This window comes from Berkeleyomyces rouxiae, assembly GCF_048999995.1.
Source record: "Berkeleyomyces rouxiae strain 22BRR77 chromosome Unknown BrBRR77_ptg000003l, whole genome shotgun sequence".
Classification (NCBI taxonomy): Eukaryota; Fungi; Ascomycota; class Sordariomycetes; order Microascales; family Ceratocystidaceae; genus Berkeleyomyces; species Berkeleyomyces rouxiae.
Window position 1 is genome coordinate 1,145,251 of NW_027396493.1, and position 18,867 is coordinate 1,164,117.

The window sequence follows — 18,867 nt, forward strand, 5'->3', positions numbered from 1 at the left end:
AGAGTACCGTGCTAGTCACATGGCCTTGATATCCATGAACCGAGTTGCTGTCTCTTCCGCAAGCTCCTTCTCGCCCGAGATGCGAAAAATGGTCGCCTTCTTAGCCAGTGTGTCGCATTGGCCCTGGCGGTCACCTATAGCCTCAAACTGCTCAAAGGCCCGGTCCAGTGCTACCATTGCCCGGCCCATGTTTGCCTTTCTGCTACTCGCTTGCTCTGGTGACAGAGCTGGGGGTGTCAATGGTGCAGATGCTCTAGACTTTAAGCCTGCAACAGGCTGGCTCGCTTGCCCAGCAATGCCCATGTATGTGTCTGCCAAAAACGAGTACATCTCGCCTGCTATAGCTACGTTTTCCGTTTCTAAAACCCTTGGCAGTGCTGCGTTCAAGAGTTCCAAGGCAGCCCTAAATTCCCCCAGACTATTTAGAATGTTTGCTAGCAGTCCCATGGCTTCGCATACACTCTCGACAGAGCAGGAGTCCAGAGCTAGTTTTGCCGCGCGACTAACAATCGTGAATCCACGAAGTGGTTTTTGACACTTGCTGAATATGCGAGCCTTCATCAATAGTAGCTTCATGTGTGTTGCAGCTTCGTATTTGCTTTGGTCCAGAATCTTCGCCATGTCATCGACCAGCTCCAAGGCCTTGGGTATCTGATTACGGCGGTAAAGGTATTCTAGTTGTAGTAGACTGTTGAAGGAGCTGTCGTGGGGAATTCCATCGGGACTTTGCAGCAGCTGGCTCAGTATTTCCTGGGCACCATCCAAGTTGCCATTGTTCAAGTCCTGTCGAAAGCGAACAACACCACGGGTCTTGAGAATTTTCTCAATCATTGTGGGAACAAGAAGAGGCTCGAAGTTTTTGTGCAAGTCATCGATAATCGCAAGAGCCTCCTTGTAACGCCCAGAAAATGAATACATGACAGCCAGATATGTCACGCAGTCTATCAGATTGGCCAGATCGGAAAAGACGACCCCAGACTTGAGAAAGACCTCCTGTTCTATCAGTGCAAGAGCGGCAATGCCCATACGAACCCACACTCTAGCTTTAGTGCCAGAGTTCAGCCCAAGCATAAAGGCCAGACCGTTGGATCCAATGAGATGGTTAGCCCGGGTCATTGATTCAATCACAGACGCCATGCTGTTCCCCATTTGTAGACCCAGGTTGGCTTCCAAGAAATAGGCACCAACTATGTTAGGAGATAGGCCCACTTCGGCAGACTTCATCTTGAGGTATGACAATGTCTCGCGGTGGTCTGCCAGTATTGTATCGTCATTCAACTCTTGTAACAATGCGGGCTGTGTGATACTAAAATTGTACATCCAGTTAAGGCAATGAATAAGAGTCTGCGTGTCGCCATTTTCACGTGCAGTTGAAATGGCTTCAGTCATGGCGGTAGCAGCTTCGCCGAAGCAGCCAAAGTCAGAATTTGTTTGAGCTAGAGTCATGAGAGCACATTGATATGCCTGTCGGTCTCTGTTTGACGGGCTGTAATCACAAAATCGGTGAATTTGATCAAAGGTAGCTGTATAATCGCGAGCTTGCCACGCCTCCAAATATCTAGTAAAGATGGTCAGCACTTGACATGTGAATGTGTTGGTCAAGAAGACACGAACCGTAGGTGATGAATTCCTTTTGGTAGGCTCTTGGCATCCTTAATTAAATCCTCAAGTTGGTGTCGTACTTCAAGCGGTACCCGACCCCGGGTCTCAGTCATTGTTCTCCCCACTGTAGCCACTAGTCTTTCGAGATCATGCATGCTTATCGGGACGCCGTCGGTGGTTTCTCCGGTGAGCATATCCCCATATGTAACACCGGCCAGCGCGCCAACGTCTTCTGGAAGCCAGGTTTCTGACTCTCCACCCAGCACATCATCAAAGCAGTATTTACCCATACCTGGCTGTAAACGCCTGATGAGGGGTACCGTCGGTTGCCTGTAGCTAATGAAGGCTTGCCATAACTGGCCTGTATGCATGAAGTTTTGTTTCAGGATTTCTGATCGGCACTCACGCACAAACACGCCAATGGGGGAATTGGGAGACAGGCGAAGTTTCTTTGGGAGTTTCTGCGTCTCGTCATCTGCGCCAGATTTGGAGTCTGAATCGTCGCCAGACTCTTGTTCGGATTCAGACTCATCTAAAAGAGTGTCTGGCACATTGGTCTCGGTAAACCTGTGCATCAACCGCCGTGGACAGCCCAATACAAACACATTCATTTCGTTGAGTGAGTTGATGGCCCACATCTTGAGGAGAAAGATTTCCCACAAACTATGATTTTCTAAGCTGCTTGGCAGCTCGTTGAGCAGCTCTTCAAAGACAGACATACTGGCTACAACACTGACTGTAGCCTCCACGGAACGCATCCGTCCAAACTCGGAACGGAATCTCTTAGCAGAAGCCTTGTGTTGCAGCTGCTGCAAGTCAATGCCCATCAGATGGAGAGTCAAAAAGTCCAGAATGGCATGGTGGCACTCGTTTGGGATGGCGTTGTTGACATACATGTCAATAAGCACCAGGAAGCCCACCTTGGCAGGCGTGAGGAAGCGCATATTGGCGGGTTTTTTGTGAAGACTCAGCTAGGCCGTGTGTCGGACAGCTTGTCGCTGATTATTGGATGAAAGGATTGGTATGTGATGATGGAAAAGGGTGTGTGGGCGATGTGAATATTTGAGAGTGTTGGCGTTGTGCTTGTTGTGTGACTCCAGAAGCAACAAGCCGCGAGCTGTTAAGGTGGTGGGTGGTTAAAGTGGGGCCCCGCCTTTCAGTATACATGCACACAGGGTGAGCATTCTATTGACTAGTTAGTTAGTTGTAACTAGTATCAAAAACCCAGGCATAGATAGACCGGCTGTCTTTGCATCTTGAATTCCACGAAAAACGTCTTCTCAGACGAGGTCTTAAGAATTAGGTATTTATCAGTCATAAAGGTCCCAGTCAACCTCAAACTCACACCACTCACGCCTGGGGTTTGATGACCTTCTTGGCTGTAAGTCCAGACACTAGGGTTATCCGGACTCCTCGGCACACGTGACTAATATACAACAGGGATAAGTGGTATGCCTGGCAGGCCTACGCCACCCTTGATCCTTATTGGCCTCGATACCAGCTTGAAAGTGGCTTGGCTGGCTTGCTCTAAGCAACTGACGGAGCTTGAAGGAGACACACAAACTACGCCCAAATCCTCAACTCGTCTTCTGGAGCCTTTTGATTACGCCATAGAAACCGCGCCACCATTTTTAAGAACCGCTGGTCTAGTTCTCGCTGGCCCGATTTCTTCTTGCGCCCTTCTCACCCTCCTCCTCCTCCACTTATCACACCACCACGCCTCCTGTAAAGCTTCCCAGCATCACGAGCCCCTCTGGGCCTTCATTCTCTCGTCATGTCCGTCAACCACACCAAGACGGACCAGGAACTGGCCATCAACATCAAAAAGGCCACCAATCCCGAAGAAACCGCTCCCAAGCGCAAGCATGTGCGTGCGTGTATTGTTTACACCTGGGATCACCGGTCGTCCCAGGCCTTCTGGATTGGCATCAAGGTGTATGTTTCTGCTTTTTTGCCCCAGCGCTTCTTGACCGGTTCTTTTGGCTGACTCTCTTTCCCTCTCTCTAGCCAGCCCATTCTCGCCGATGAAGTTCAGACCTTCAAAGCCCTAATCACCATCCATAAGGTCCTCCAGGAGGGCCACCCCAGCACTCTGCGCGAGGGCATGGCCAATCGCGGCTGGATTGACAGTCTGGTTCGCGGTGTTGCTGGCGGTGAGGGAATTCGTGGATATGCGCCATTGATTCGTGAATACGTCCAGTTTCTCCTGGCAAAGCTCTCGTTCCACCAGCAACACCCCGAATTCAACGGCACCTTTGAATACGAAGAGTACATCAGTCTCAAGTCTATCAACGACCCCAACGAGGGCTACGAGACCATTCTCGACCTGATGACTCTTCAGGACAAGATTGACCAGTTCCAAAAACTCATCTTCTCACATTTCCGAAATATCGGCAATAACGAATGTCGCATATCGGCTTTGGTCCCCCTGGTCGCTGAGAGTTATGGAATTTACAAGTTTAGCACTAGCATGCTGCGCGCCATGCATTCTAGTATGTCGCTATTTCTTGTAATATCTACACATGTTTACAGACTTGCTAACGCAAACATTGTCTCCTGTAGCTACCGGCGAAACCGAGCTTCTTGCACCCCTCCGCGAGCGATACGACGCGCAACACTACCGCCTTGTCAAGTTCTACTACGAGTGCTCCAATCTTAGATACCTCACCAGTCTAGTCTCTCTGCCTAAGCTGTCGCCCGACCCTCCGAACCTGCTCGAAGACGAAAACGCCCCGGCATTGCCGTCCAGGCCCAAGGAAAAAACACCATCACCTCCTGTTCCCAGCAAGGATGAAGGCCCCGACGAAATGTCTGATTTCTGGAAAAACCAGCTCGACCAGCAAAACCGCGAGTACGAAGAGCAGCAGCGTCAACTCGAGGCTCAACAGCAAGCTGCCGTCCTAGCACAGCAGCAGGCCCAGCTTCAGGCCCAGCGCGACTTTGATGAGCAGCAAAGACGACTATTGGAGCAGCAACAGCGCGAGCAAGAAGCACTTCTAGCTCAGCAAGCGCAGTGGCAAACTCAAGGCCGTCTTGCTGAACTGGAGCGTGAAAATCTCAGCGCTCGTGCTCAGTACGAACAGGACCAGCTGATGCTACAGCAGTTTGATGCGCGAGTAAAGGCATTGGAGAGCGAACTGAGCTCCCTGCAGGGCAATTATGGTCAACAAATCGCTAGCAAGGATGACCAAGTCCGGGCTTTGCAGGAGCAGGTAAACACCTGGAGAAGCAAGTATGAGGCTCTTGCAAAGCTGTACTCGCAGCTTCGCCATGAGCACCTGGATCTTCTCACCAAGTTCAAGGCAGTACAACTGAAAGCAGCCTCTGCACAGGAGGCAAATGAGAAGCGCGAGAAGCTGGAGCGTGAGATCAAGACTAAGAACCTCGAGCTGGCCGACATGATTCGCGAGCGCGACAAGGCTCTCCATGAAAAAGATCGTGCTTCTGGAACTGGCAAGGACGAGGTTGAGAAGCTCCGCCGTGAGCTCCGCTTAGCCCTAGACAAGGCCGATAACTTGGAGAGACAAAAGGGCAATGAGCTGTCAACAATGTTGGCCAAGTACAACCGTGAGATGGCAGATCTCGAGGAGGCGCTGCGTAACAAGAACCGAGCTCTGGAAGATGCCCAGTCCAACGTGCGGAGTGGCAACTCCGATCTAGAGAGACTTCTGCGGGACAAGGAAGAGGAACTCGAGGTTTACAAGGCGGGTATGGACCAGGCTCTCGTTGAGCTTAGCGAGCTAAAGAACAACGGCACGGCAGGCGACGAGATGTTTGACGAGGGGATCAAGGCGGTGGTAGAAGCCAACCAATCTAAGATCAACGCCATTATCGATTCCGTGCTGCAGGTCGGTGTGCAGCGCGTTGACGATGCTATTTATGAGCTTGATTCCACGATGCAGGCCGGTAACCAGAACGCCTCGCCGACCTTTGTTCTTTCACAGGTCGAAAAAGCCTCTTCCAGTGCTATGGAGTTTGCGACCGCCTTTAATGCCTTTATTGCCGACGGTCCTGCAGCGGAACACAGTGACCTGATCCGGGCCATTGCTGTATTTTCGGGCGCTGTTGCCGATGTGTGCTCCAACACTAAGGGTCTACTCCGTCTCGCTACCGATGATAAGAAGGGCGATGCTCTGTTGTCTGGATGTCGCCAAGCTGCACAGACCACAGTGCAATGCTTCCGTGGACTCTTGAGCTTCCGTTTAGAGGGCATGGACCCGCTGCAAAAGACGGATGTTGTGATCAACAGCAACAATGATGTTCAGATCAGCCTCCAGAAGCTCACCAAGCTAGTGGATAGCTTTGCGCCTAGCTTTAGTAAACTGATTGGCAAGGGTGACTTGGGCGACCTCGTTGACCAGGAACTGACCAAGGCGGCCGATGCGATTGCTGCAGCTGCCGCGCGCCTGGCCAAGCTCAAGAACAAGCCCCGCGACGGGTTCTCGACCTATGAGCTCAAGGTTCACGACTCGATTCTCGATGCGGCTTCCGCCGTGACAACAGCAATTGGCCAGTTGATCAAGGCTGCCACGCTGACCCAACAAGAGATTGTCCAGGCCGGCCGTGGTTCATCGTCCAAGACGGCCTTCTACAAGAAGAACAACCGCTGGACCGAGGGTCTGATCTCGGCGGCCAAGGCCGTTGCTTCGTCCACCAACACGCTGATCGAGACGGCCGACGGTGTTCTTTCCAACCGCAACTCGCCCGAGCAGCTGATTGTGGCCTCCAACGACGTAGCCGCCTCAACGGCGCAGCTGGTCGCAGCCTCTCGTGTCAAGGCCGGCTTCATGAGCAAGTCGCAGGAACAGCTGGAGACGGCCAGCAAGGCTGTTGGCGCAGCGTGCCGCAGCCTGGTACGGCAGGTCCAGGCCATCATCAAGGAGCGCAACTCGCAGGACGACGAGGCCGTGGACTACAGCAAGCTCGGCGCGCACGAGTTCAAGGTGCGTGAGATGGAGCAGCAGGTGGAGATTCTGCAGTTGGAGAACTCGTTGGCAGCCGCGAGACACCGTCTGGGCGAGATGCGCAAGATTTCGTACCAGGAGGAGTAGTGGGCGAAGTAAGCCGGGGGAGAAGGGGTGGGGGTGGGTGTACGAGGAGCAGGAGGATGGGTGTATGTGATTTTGTGTGTTATTTCTTTTTTTTTCTTCTTTTTCTTTTTCTCTTATAATTCAGCAAGTTGGATGTCGACCACGCCAAGAACAGCCCCTCGCAGCCACGACAACAAAGATCCGTGAACCTTCTTTGAGCCATGCGCCAGCAAAGTACCAGGCCGACAGTTGAGTATTTGATTCCTTGTATAGACCCGAGATGTTTAGCCTCGCTCGCCCAGAATCCCAGGAGCAATGCTGGGGGCTCACGTAGCATTTTCCCGCTTAATCAAGGCCGCCATTGGCTGAGGCAAGCTCCTGTCACAACTCCTGTGTTGTTGTTGGGTCGAAGCACACGCTTGTAGATAGCCGATCGCTGTCAAAGAGAAGTCCCATGTAGGCGGTGCGTGTGTGTCCTTGTAGCACTATGGGGCAGCGAGAAGGCCGAGGGCGAGAGCCAAGAGACACTATCTGCATGGAACTCGCGGGAGAATGCCGCAGTTTAGCGGTGGCTTGGGGATTGGGTCCTCGGTCGGTGATGGCTGTGAAGGGGGAGAAGGGGGGGGGGGGGGCGGCGGTCTCATGACTAGATACAAGAGGCGACGAGACCAAGACTACGGGGTATATTCACAATCTGTCGATGTAGTTGGGCCAAAGAAAGAGACGCATGTACACACATGTGTGTCAGGCACCTTGAAAGATAAAAATGGCTAGAAAGGGGGCCAGCGGCAGATGAAATGGAGACAAAGACATGCGAGAAGAAAAGAAGTATGAGGGCGTGGGTGTAGCACGGTATATCACGACTGACTAGCTCACAGAACTAGTCATGAGAAATTAGAAGCCACGCTACAAGTGTCTAGATGTGGCAGTGAAACTGGTCTAGAACGAGGGACGCTTCAAAAGAGGCAGAGGGCGGGAAGACGCAGTGTAGTGAAATTGAGACTTGTAGGTCGAGCAAGACGAAATGTCAACTAGTCAGTATGTAGTCAACTAGTCTCCCATTGGCGACTTGAGCGACGAAACTTGTCGCAGAGTGCATTTGTTTCCAAGTGGCAAAGACGGTATTCGTGTATCCAAGAATCATTAACTCCCTTTGGTCTCCCCAGCCGTGGAACTGGCTTTGTCTGGGTTAGCCCATGAGGCACTTGGTCTGAGCCGGAGGAGGAGCTATCGAGAGCGAATGAGGCGTGCTTTCTGCGGTGCGAGCAGACAGACCCAGAAGAGCGCTGGAATTTGTGGTTAACTAGCCAAGCCCATCATTAGCTAAGAAAGAAAAAAAAGAAGAGTCGGGGGAGGGCTGAAAAGCAGAAACATCCAAGCAGTTCTCTCGGCTGTTTTAACTCGATTCTGTCAAGAGTCCCAAAAGGAGAGCTCCGGAGGCGGAACGGTGCCTTGGAAAGAGAGGCGGAGGGGGGGCCAGGGAAAGACATCAAGGGGAAGGGGTGTGTGAAATGTGTGTTTTCTACACAGTGATGTATTTGTATAGTTGGTTGACTTTCGATATGCAAGGGTCTTTGTCACGCCGCACGCGAGGAATAGACTGAACTGGCATGTCAGAGAGAGCGCCATCACATTTGTCATTTCATACAAAGGCAACTATCTAGCTTGTCCGACAAGCGGTGAGATGGCATGTATACTTGCGTGTAGTAGTAGCAGTGCCTCTGGAAGCTTTACCTAGATCAGGCTGACTGGCGTCTCTGCTTTTCCTGTTCGCTGTGTCACAGGTGGTTAGTGCACGAATCAGCGACATCTACGAGGGTCTACCTCGTGTGTCCGCAGACTAAGTGCGGTGATAGAGAAGCAAAATGCGAAGGCTAAAGACAGCCTTTTTCTTTGCGGAATGGAGAAAGATACGGCTCGGCCGAACCACTCATGCACCAGGAGCCAGCCAGTCATGATGCTGGACATCGCATAGATATCTTGGCTTTAGGTTCAGGAGAGTGAGTATCCCCATGGAGACCGAGGTGAGAGGGGCTAGTCACACTCTAGATTATTGGCAGGATGGCAAAGGCCACACCACCCACAAATACGGACGAACTGAGTAGATTTGGTGCGATATTGAAACGGCCGAAGAACGAAAAAGAAAAGACGGCCTAACCGGACATTCTCCCGATGAAGGGTAACGGTGACCATGCGAGCCAGCAGAGACGTATGTGCCTGTAACTGGAGACGAGCTGTGTTTCCGAGTTCCGGCATGTAGCATTACAAATGACGCTGCCACAGCATTTTTGTACCGCGGCAGGCTACCCCAGAGGACAAAGAACAGTCGGCTAGGCATCGGCTTGACACGAACTATTGCTTTGATGTGCACTACCATGTCCTGCTATGTTATACGGTGCCACAAGACACGGCGTAAGGCTGCGGCGACGACCGGGTTTGGGGAGGCAGAAGGGGAACTGTCAGATCAGAGACAATCTGGATGGAAATAATGGCAGGAAGAAGAGGAGACTGGCAGCCCAATCCGATTCCCACAGACGCACAGACGGCCACGGGATAAAAGTGATGGACGTGAGGTGGGCATAGCCTGAACAGGAATACATGCAGGTCCCCCATGGCCGAAGTTGTGTCAGGATATCTCGGGCTAAACAGCTGGCAGCGCAAATAGGTAACGATCGGGCGCTACCAAACTTGGAAGACGGGCCAAGCTAGAGGTCGTTCCTCTGCCATTCAGGAGCAATAGGAGGGGAGACCTGACGTGAGCTCTAGTTTAGTGCCAGCTGTTGACTATTTCTTTTTTTTCTAGTTCTCACGATTATTCAGCACGGTGGGAAGCAAAGGAAGGTGTGACAAGAAGCCAGACAAAGGAGAAATGCCCCAACTGGGAAAAAGAGGAGAAAAAAGAAAGAAAGAACCCCCCAGATCATTGCTTATACTACCGGAAACAAAGAAGAACAAGTCCTTGACTTTCCCGACAACAGGAGCCATGGTCTTTTTTTTTCTCTTTTTTTTCTTTCTTTTGCAGCTCGGAAAGAAGACAGCACAGGCCTGGCAAAGTTCAGTCCAAGCACCGACTTTTCTTTGATGTTGCTGCTACCACCCACACTTGACCTTGCCAGTGTCTTCTTTCAGCTCTAACACGGGCCGGACACGCCCTTTACTTTTTTTTTTTTTTCCTCGCAGACATGCAATGCGCACTCAACCCAGAAACAATCAGGTTCCATGCGAGTAATGAATAAAAAAAAAAAAACCCCCAGAAACAGGCTCGGCTGACCAACCAGATAAAAAAAGAAGAAAAAAAAAAATAAGCCCTTGTCTGTCTGACCCCTGTTCCGCTGCCCGCCTGTCCGACAAATCGTTGATTTTGTCAAGCTGATCACAGTTTTGTCGGACAGGACTTCCAGATTGTCCGACAAAAACCAAAACTCCCGCGCCGCATACATTCACTACATTGCACCGCGGTGCAGCACGAGCTTACTAAACACATGTAACCAGCGAGTTGACTATGTGTGACTACTTGTATATAACTAGTTGCATAGCTCTGTATGCACATGTGTATATCAATACATACTAGTCAAGACTGCTCTGCTGCGACCCAATGCCCTTGCACCACACTAGGCCGGTATCTCGCTGCTTCTCCTTTTCCGTTGATGTTGCTCATCACATCACACTTTTTTGGTTTTTCCCAGAGACGAGAGGTTGAAGTAGTCTGCCTCGAGTGACTCTCCAAACACTTACTTCCCCGCTCTCTTCCTCCCTGTTCCCTGGCTTCCCCCTGCCCTGCCCATGTATCCCTGTCCGTGCTACTATATCCTTTTGCCTATCCCTGCTCTCACATGCTGTGTGGGTGGGTGCACTCTAGATGTGTGTGATATGAATGTGACGAGTTTGAGTGAGATAGCGAAAACGGAAATCCATGCCCAAAGGTCAGTCCAGTCACCCACACGGACTTCCCTAGAGAATATACAAGTAGATAGTTAGGTGTCCGTTTCGTCACATGATAAGCTCTCCTTCTTCTTCACAATCTTTGTGTCCCGAATGTGCGACTCGTCTTATGCAGCACCCCGGCCCACCCACGCTTTCCTGGCACAGGTACTTGGCTGATCTTGGGATAATGTACCTGGCCGAGATGCTGCACGGCGTCGGTGGTGTGCCCACGCCGAATAATCTGCTGGTACAGCTGCACCTGAATGCTAGTTAGCAGCTACAACTACATACAAGTATGCATGTACGGAGCCACTGGCCTGGTGGTGTGCATCAGCTCCTCATAAGCCTCCCTTAATCCTTGCATGCCTGACGTTGCATACGTATCTTCGGATGGCCTTCTAGACGTTTAGGTCCAGGTGATACACGGACTGGTCTTTCTTTGTTCTGTGTCAACAAAACAAAGAGCTGTTGAAGTAACTATGTCAATAACTGCCTGACTAACCAACTCACTAGTTGGACGAGATCGAGGCATTATAACACCTGATTGGATGGTTTGCTCAATAGATTGCCGCCAACTAAGCATGGGTGTGGGTCGTGAAGGAGCAATGACAGGAACAGGGTCATAAAGTCTGTGCAAGCATGGAGGGGGGAGGGGCGTGAATCGTGAGAGGACTACAAGCCATGTGTTTTACTTCCGGACTTCCTCTGGCTTGCGGACAGGCTGAGCTATCGTCTTTGCCTCATGCTACAAGTAAGTCGATCTACCATGTATCACAGCCGCAACACAGCGTGGACCATGCCGACCTTTCGCTTGTGCTTCCATCAACTTCTTCGCGTTGGCCTGCCTGCCCTTGTCTCTTTGCTGCCATAGCCCTCAGTTCCTCATGTGTAGTAGTGTAGGCTCTTTGTTACGTGCTTAACTGCGAGTGTGTATGCGCGCAGCTACATGTATGTATGTAGATACATATGTATCTACATATGTAGATACACATGTGTCCACGTTACCAGGGTCCCTCTGGCACTCCTATGCATCAGACACCAAAGCGCCCGTGCTTATGCTTCTGTGTATGCTTTGCTCTTTTTAGCCACTTCCGTCATGACCTGCCAATCTGTAGGTTCGTGCGTCTTCTGCACGTACCACTCATTGTAGCTGTATACACACAACAGCCAGTCTATCACTATCGTCATGTCTGTCTTGTGTGTGCAGCCCGTCTCCGTCTTCGTCCCTTGTCCCGTCCTTAGCCGGCCCCTTGTTTTCTGTTCCTGACCGACCCTTCTCATTCGCCCTCACTCGTCACCAACCATGGACGAATCCTACGTCACTCACTTCAATGCTGCTGTCACTTGACATGTATGACGCTTCATTGACACATGTCCACGCCGCTCTCCTCTTCCTTCCAAGCCCCTTCCCCTTCCAACATCTCCAACCCTCGCGTGAGACTTTAGAAAAAGCTAGAACCAAGCAGTACAAAACAGCCCCAAATATTTCAATCCTCTTACTTTAACCAAGACTAGCGTTTCCCGTTTGAGTATACCCTGCGTTAACTAATATTTGCTTCTCCGTGTCTGCGGCTTTTTCCATTTCTACCCTGTAGTACCTAGAATGTTGCAAGCTTCTTATTATCTTCCACACATACTGAACTATACTTAATCTAGGGACGCAGTGTGATCTGGTTGAACCAAGTCAAGATTCAATACAGAATGAACTAGAAAAAAAAGCTTTTCTGTAATATAACCGTGCAAAGTCATATCACTAATATGTAATTATCTGTTGCAATAATAGTATCTACATATCTGTAAACTGTGACAAAAATCTAGATCTCATGTATCGGACATGAAAGGCCACATCTGTTACCATCCCTCAAGTGAAACGAAATATTGTGTTTTCCCCAAACCTTTTCATCCCCATAAAACTTTGTTACCTAGTTGAAGGAAGTAGGTCCGCACAGTTCGAGATTTTACAGTTGAAATTTTGCTCACAAACGACATAACCCCATAATCTGCTATGTCTTGAGTGTTCATCTGGAGGACTGTGGCAAAATATACGGACAAGTAGTATCGAAACATGTATCGTCCAGCGATTCCCATGAAGCATGGACCGAGAGAAATGCGCTTAAAAAGGATCGGTAGATCAATGGTAAGAGGTTCGGGCTCGAATGAGCAGTGTCCGAGATAGTCGGAAGGAGGGACGACTTTTAGAATTTGACCCGCGGGATGTAGGATCACACAGGGATGCACCAATGGAACGCCCTCTTGGCTTTGGATAGTGTGAATGACTTTGACAAGTGCTTCTAGCATTTGCCACTTTTGCTTCTCCCTGGTTCTGAGCCATAATCTTTGGGTATAGCCAATGGCTTCTGGGTTGAGTTTCCCTTTCTGGTCAAACATTTGACGATAGTACACTGATTCAATTAGAAAAACATCTAGCAAGTGAATGATAGGAGTTGAACTTACAACAAAACAAAATCCGAGCATTAGGTGAAGCGCGACTCCGCCAAATTGGATACTTGGAAATATCCGCCCATGGGTCTCGACCCATATCTTGGATGACTGATGACATGTTGATTTGAAAGGCTAATAGTTGAGAGAAGTGAGCGAATTCCCACAATTTAGTTCCGATGTGTTTAAATTTTACGAAGTTCAGGCAGGCGATTGATGAGTGAAGAGTGATTGCTGATGATATTTTGTTTCTTGACTGATGTATCTTGATGTTGAGAAGGTTGTAATGTGTTGGAGAAGAAATATCAAGAGGAAAGAAAGTCTTCTTTTCGAATGCTAGAACAAAGATGTGGAGACAACCATTATGAGATGGTTGCTCTAGGTCCAACCCAAACTCGTATTAATAGAGCAAAATTGGACTGTGGTTACCAAACTTGCTGCGTGTCTGTTTCCTTCGTTTATTGCGATGCACTGTTTCCCCTACTGGTGAGCAATATCTACGCTTTGGGCTCCATCTTTACGTGCACGATGATAGTTTTACTTGATTTGTGATGTTAGCATAGACACCCCACACTCTGACATTCAACCAAAGCACTTCAACTCAATGACAAACTCACAAGTTGACAAGGAACGCATGTTGTGCTCGCCAACATGAAGGGACCAGGCACAGTTTCCTACAGGGACTAAGCCATGGCTAGTTACCTGTTTCCCAGAATGATAATGTTCCTTCGTTTCTTGGTTCACCCCAAGGGTGTCAAGCTAGTGTATTCCAAAGGAGGAATAAATATTTTATCCACGAGGCATTCTCAAAGAAACTTGAATGCACCCGGCTTTGAAATATCTCATAAAGGCGTGACTGGTCCATGCGATTCTGCATCGAGTTCCTAACTTCTTGCAACATCTACATTTGTATCATCAGAACATCTTTATACGCGGTTATATTCGACTTATTTCTCTTTCATTTGCTTGTCTACCATTTAACTTGGCCCACGATATTTTTATACAACGTTCAAGAAACAAGAAAATGGACATTTCTTTAATTGGCCCGGCCCTCATAACTCCAATCAACATGGAACCTACGCTTCTGGAGCCCACAAACATGACCACAACAGCTTATTTCGACGTACAACAACATCAAATTCTTCAATCAGTCTGGTCAACAGCTATTGTCCAACTCTCTCCCTTTTCGAAAGTTGCTGCAATCCACTCGAACATGGTTCTAGCGCTGAGTGAAGAATCAACAAAGACTTTACTCTGTGACTTTAGGTAGTACTGTTTTCAAATAGGTCCTACTGAATACTTGCTAACAATACACTCAAGCACAATTATCGGTGCACCTGCACTCCTCGTTCGTGATTCCAGTGATCTTGATAGATTCTTCATTGGATCCATCACCGATTTCAACACAACCGAAAGATCGCTTGTTTCAGTAGCAGGCTACAACCATTTTGTTCTTGTCGAGGCTTTTTCCCTCAACTCCATATCCAAAGATTCCATAATAGATCCATGGGCGACACTTCCCCAGACCGATGCCCCGGGGAAAAGAAAACAGGCGGCCCGGATTCCACGTCCCCCCAACGCTTATATCATGTATCGCAAAGATAGACATCGGGAAATTAGGGCCCGGTTTCCTGACATTGATAATAATGAAATCTGTACGTTTTTCCTTCCCAAATCAAAGTGAACCATTACTGAGACCCTTCCAGCCAGAATACTAGGAAAGCAGTGGAGAGAAGAGTCTGCTAGTGTGCGCACCCACTATCAAGAATTGGCCATCTCATACAAAAAGATATTCATGGAAGCATTTCCGGATTATCAATATCGCCCCAGGAAAGCAAACGAGAAGAAGCGCCGAAACAGACAACTTGCCAGCACGAATCACTCAAGTTCAGAATGCCCCCCTTCCTCGAGCATTACCGCCAGCTCACCAGACTCAAGCTGTCCTGGGGATGGAGCAGAAAGCCCCGAGTCAATTTAGCCTGTATTTCTTACAGCGCCCTTACTTGTACTATTTTCTCAGATATATGATACATAGCTTGAGTCCGCAAGCTCATGAGCGACATATATCCTTTGGATGCTGGAATAATTACCACGCGATATTTTAATAGATCCATCTCTTAACCCTTCGAAGGCAGTGAGCCAAAACCTATCATATCCATATCTCTTTTCAGCCCTACTTGTCAAGGATAAATAGCTCTTCTTGCACCGGGTTAACTAGCTACGCAACCAGTACTTAATCATAGTTTCTTGCAATGACTAACTACTATTGTTCAGTCAAATAATTATAAATACTACTGTTCACGTACATGGACTCTAATGATCTAAGTTAACTCTATGTGACTCAAGATTTCACATATCTGCGAGTTTTTCCGAACTTTCAACACAAGACCATCTTTCACATTCGTTAATTTGGTACGTTCTCAATAATAAGCAAACGTCAGTCACCGTCATCTCACTTCAAATGTGGTTTATCATACAAGGACAAGAAAGGCTATACGCGCCACAAGTATTGTACACACAACCAGACCATTTAGGGCAGATAGTTTGTCAAGTACATGTTCTTGGCCTCAATTGTTATCAAATGGCTCTAATGTTACTCTAGATTTTATAAGCCGGTGATGGTATGAGTACTTGAGTCAGGACTCATAAAACGGGGCGTGATGATACAATCTATATTTGCCTAGTTATTCATCTTAATACTTGATTTCGGGTTTTGTTACTCTTGGTCAAATGCTACAAATCAAGTATCCATTGAGCTCCACCTTCCTCTAACTGGGACATGCAGGCATAGAAGACTTGAAATACACATTATTGTGTGTTTTAGATATATTTTATTAGAGATACCTCTTCATTGAAATAGAAACTTGGTATATTCTATCCCACCCATGGTTATCTAGGGCGGAGAAAAGACTACAACTTGGCTTAAACTATCCTCATACAGTATTTCAAAGATTACGGAAAAGTCCATCATGGGTTCTACGAGCCCACGTTACTCTCCAAGGCTCTCATCCGGAAATATATTCACTAGGATACTAGGCATGTTGGTAAAGTTCAGGTAGTTATGCCACAGAAAGGATATAACTTTGCCCAAAAGTAGTCTTACTTATTTTCGCTGTTGGTGCCGACGAGATAGATTAGAGGCCTTTTAGCCCACCAAAAGTCTGGCCAGCATTGTCAAGAGTTGATTCTGGGCTAGAATGAGTTGCGGCAATGAAACATCGAGGATACGAGGTCGAGAAGGTTGAAGATTTGGGCGAATCACTGAAGAGACAATCTCTCAAAGAAGAATATATACTTGATGGAATGCAACTCAATGTCATTTCAATCCAATGCTCTCTTTCTAGAGCCCCTTTAAACAAGAGCCGGTTTTCATGGCAGGACCCAGATCTTCTTCCCAGTAACTATCAGCAGTTACATTTGTACTTGCCTCCAAGCTATCTTTACCTCAACTATATTGACGTGGATGAACTTATACAATGCATCTCTACTCTCCCTTATACCGCCTACGTGGTTAATGGGGACTTCTTGATATGTAGTTTGGCTTAGGTTGTGATGACCCATAAATCGTGTAACCATAGTTAATCCAAGGTCCCCGTTTCCATCGACACTTGACCCCGTTGTTTCCATCATTCAATATAAAGCGTAGTAAAACGCCAGCTAGATGACCTTTCTGCCTTTTTCAGACAGTATTTCACCCATCACACATTTTCTCCGTCGTTATGGAACTTTCAAATCTCCAAGAGACATGTACATTCTTGTCTTGTGTAACCATAAAGCCTTGATGAACAATCGTCAGAATTCTGAACACGCAATGGTACACCCTGCACGTACTTTGGTTTCGGTCGTATCAAGATCGGGTACATTCTTGTCTTGGCTTATGGGTAAATAGGCGTTAGTATATTTGGCCAACCTTGTATCTACGGCTTCAATTTGAAGTGACAAGAAAATATGGACAAGAAGCTCATGTCCATTTCGCTAAATGGTACTATTTGTAATTATTGGCATGCACCAGTTTGCTTTAATGAGAGAGATTCTAGGGTTAGGATGTACTAATATAGGAGTTCTCATGTCTCCGACCAAGCTCCATGCTGCCCAAGAAATCCAAAGCTGATCATTTCTTCACTTTCGGGGTTGATATAAGCTAGATTGCTTTGCGCTCATGCTATAGTGCAAATCAACATCCAGAAGCTATTGTCTGTATGTCTCACTCCCAGCTAGTCCTGGTTGGGGCTGACCAGCTCACCTAATAGTACCAGACGTGCATGAAAGCGTCGGGTTAGAAGCGTATCAAGCTTGTTGTACGTGCATACTGACATGTCTCATGCTCTATTTTGATTGTTAATGTTTCGGCTTCACCAACCATTGCACTTTGAAGCCTAGGTTTCTAGCAGTTTGGAAAGGGTTGTACCATGGCTGGCTCCGAACATTATTCTATTTTTAGGAGAAACAGTTTAGGTATGTAGTTAGCCAAAGCCAAACTAGTGAAAGATGTGACGCTAGTTTTCATGGTCTCAGTCGCCACATCGTTCTAACGAGTTTCTGGTCTAGGAGGCTCCAAGTGACCCTGGAGTGTGTTCTAACCCTAATGATCACCAAAAGACTCCAACAAGCGGAAATAAAAGCAAAAGTCCGCGGTAAATATCGCGTCTGCCTACAAGTGTGAAATCGTTGAAAAAATTGATACTTCTGACTTCTATTTTATGCAGTTCCCCCACACCTGAAATAGGCTGTTGCGAGTTGGGTTCCATGACCTCCCGTTGATTAACCCTATTGGTTTCATCACTTGTGATCTTTTCAAGACGCGCACAAAAACAATTATCTCAATTCACATAGCTAGTAAAATGCTTGTAATGGACATTGGTGGAATCTGGCGTTCTGCCCTACACGGCCAACCATTCCACTTCTTCCGAGTGATGACATGACATGACATGAATTATCCCCGAAATTTGGCATCCCAAACGAGCTTGGTAGGAGCAGCCAGAATCCTTCTCAAGATTGCGAGATAGACAGTTGACAAAAATCCCGCTTAGACGAGGCCGCAGAAATAATGCAGCTTGTGGTGGTTTCCCCTGGAATGACTGCTTATGATCCAGTTCGCCCCACGAATATGGAAGCCTACTTGTGCAAGTATCGCCGTCCGACAGCCTTAATCAGCAGCCAGGCAACACACCAACCCACTCACACATTCTCAACACCTCAATCTGCGGCTGCTGCTAGAGTGTCCATGCCTCCGTTTTCCTGAGCCGCCCTGCTCTAGGCCGTGGTTAATCTCCATGTCCGCTTAGCTTCATCCGACAACACAAGACCAGCTCCGATGATCATGATAATCCGTCCTATGTTTAGATCCTTCAGTCCGACAATCTGCTCTCGTATTGTGAGTGCGCCTGTTCTAGGCCTCGCCTGCAGGAGATCTGATGCAACAGAGGCCATTGACAAAGCAGCCCCGTCGTCTCATGAGAAGGCTAATGACCAATTGTATGCCCCTGAAAACTCAGAAACGACGTCGGCTCGCCAAGATCACTAGGCTTATGGGGGTCTCTTCCTCAGCCGAAAACCTTGTTGAGCCTACTGCCCCAGCGATCAGGAGCACAAACATCCACATCAGCAAGGAGACCAGCCAAAAGAGAAAAAAGCTAGTAGTCCTGTGATCTCGGCTAATAAAAACTTCTGAAACTCAGAGAGCACCACCTTATGCACGGGCTCGATGTCCTCCACCACCATAACAAGCATCGGGTTATGTGGGAAAACTTGACAGAGAACACAGACAAGACCCCTGCAGAATAAGAAAAAGGACTGTTTTGGCGGATAATTAATCTTTTTCCCAAGGGTAGCGAGGGGTCTTGGCTGAGATTTGGAACTTGGAGTTCGGATC

At 48.3% G+C, this 18,867-nt stretch overlaps 2 protein-coding genes across 2 annotated transcripts; one reads left to right on the forward strand and one right to left on the reverse strand.

Moving 5' to 3' along the window:
• Nucleotides 1–15: 15 nt before the first annotated feature.
• Nucleotides 16–2,546, reverse strand: BROUX77_003510 (uncharacterized protein; the record flags this gene model as incomplete). The annotated part of the gene is made up of 2 exons (XM_073748170.1): nt 16–1,558; nt 1,615–2,546. 2 exons carry the CDS (start codon nt 2,544–2,546, stop codon nt 16–18), a joined length of 2,475 nt encoding a protein of 824 aa, XP_073605935.1.
• Nucleotides 2,547–3,376: 830 nt separating this feature from the next.
• BROUX77_003511 (uncharacterized protein) lies at nt 3,377–6,653 on the forward strand (the record flags this gene model as incomplete). The annotated part of the gene is made up of 3 exons (XM_073748171.1): nt 3,377–3,537; nt 3,610–4,094; nt 4,165–6,653. The coding sequence occupies 3 exons, from the start codon at nt 3,377–3,379 to the stop codon at nt 6,651–6,653; spliced, it is 3,135 nt and encodes a 1,044-aa protein (XP_073605936.1).
• Nucleotides 6,654–18,867: the final 12,214 nt, after the last annotated feature.